The 1,242-nt window shown below is 34.9% G+C and overlaps 1 protein-coding gene across 1 annotated transcript in view; it reads right to left on the reverse strand.

The window, feature by feature from the left end:
* LOC125843268 (L-gulonolactone oxidase 3) overlaps positions 1-1,032 on the reverse strand; it is a 4,718-nt gene extending 3,686 nt beyond the window's left edge. The window contains exon 1 of the mRNA XM_049522483.1: positions 292-1,032. Within this exon, the coding sequence (XP_049378440.1) occupies positions 292-969 (678 nt within the window). The 5' untranslated portion in view covers positions 970-1,032. The remainder of the gene's footprint in view (positions 1-291) is intronic.
* Positions 1,033-1,242: the final 210 nt, after the last annotated feature.

Below are 1,242 nucleotides of genomic sequence, written 5' to 3' on the forward strand. Positions count from 1 at the left end.
CCCCCCCCCCCCCCCCGCCAGCCCCCCACCCCCATAAAAAATTTAAGTTTGATTTTAAAAAATATTTTCAATTTCTATTTCTACTCTAGTAAAAATAAAAGATATTTCTCAAAAACATTTTTCACTCATAAATCAAACACTAAAAATCTTTTCCGCAAAATATTTTCTACTCACCAATCAAACATGAGAAAATAAATAAAAAATCTACTTGTTTTCCAAAAAAATATTTTTAGAAAAACATTTTCCTTCCTACCAAACACACCCTAATATGATAGAAAAATCATTTCTTACCTTAGAAATGATACCAAGCAATCCAAGAGAAACTTTAGCAGCATTGAAAAGTGGATCTTGTGGTGTCAATTTAATTATTTTAGCATAACCTTCATTTTCATTAACCGGTACAATAAGATTAAGACCAATAACATGATCATGAATTGCTCCTCCTTTGCCCCACCACGAACTACCGTGAGCCCCCGTGCTAATTACTCCGGCAACCGTCACGCCTTCCCAATACGTAGACGCTACCAAACTCAATCCCGCTTTTTCTATCGTATCGATAAGTTTACGTAGTCCAACTCCACCATCAGTAGTGACCGTAAGTCTTTCCATGTTAATATCGATCGTAGAATCATATTTTTCGGTACTTATGAAGAGGGAATTTTTTGAATTACTAGGACATGCTAGTTTTGGAATTGTGTGTGAAAATTTTGTGACGATTTTGACCTTAAGGTTGTTTTTGTTTGCATTGGCTAATTCTTGACGAAGTTGTTCTTCGGTTGTTGGATAGACGATGTTTGGGGCGTGACATGTTTGTCTATCGCCCCAAACACCATAGGAGTTGGAGAGTTGGCAATTTGAGTTAATGTCATTGCATTTAATCGGATTTGGTGGTGGCATAGCAGAGGAGGTTGTAAAAAGTGTGGCTGTTGAAATCCATAGGACAAGGCAAAGCCACAAAAGATTGGTCATTTTTTAAATTTGAAATCTTGGGTTGTAATTAATGATGGATGGGTGTTTATAAAGATGAGTGATGCTTCAAAGGGAAGTAGAGAGTGGAGGTGGGTGGGTGGGATTTATTGTCATTTAGTATATTTAGTTTGACGATTGTTCTTTTAATAGATTGATCTTTATTTATTTTTCCTTAAAAGTTAATTTATGCTAATTAAGTATTTTTTTTCGTCCATTTTTAATTGTCATAGTTTTCTTTTTTAGAGTCAAACTAAAAGAACTTTGACTAACATT

The sequence above is a fragment of the Solanum stenotomum genome, chromosome 10 (assembly GCF_019186545.1).
Source record: "Solanum stenotomum isolate F172 chromosome 10, ASM1918654v1, whole genome shotgun sequence".
NCBI lineage: Eukaryota > Viridiplantae > Streptophyta > Magnoliopsida > Solanales > Solanaceae > Solanum > Solanum stenotomum.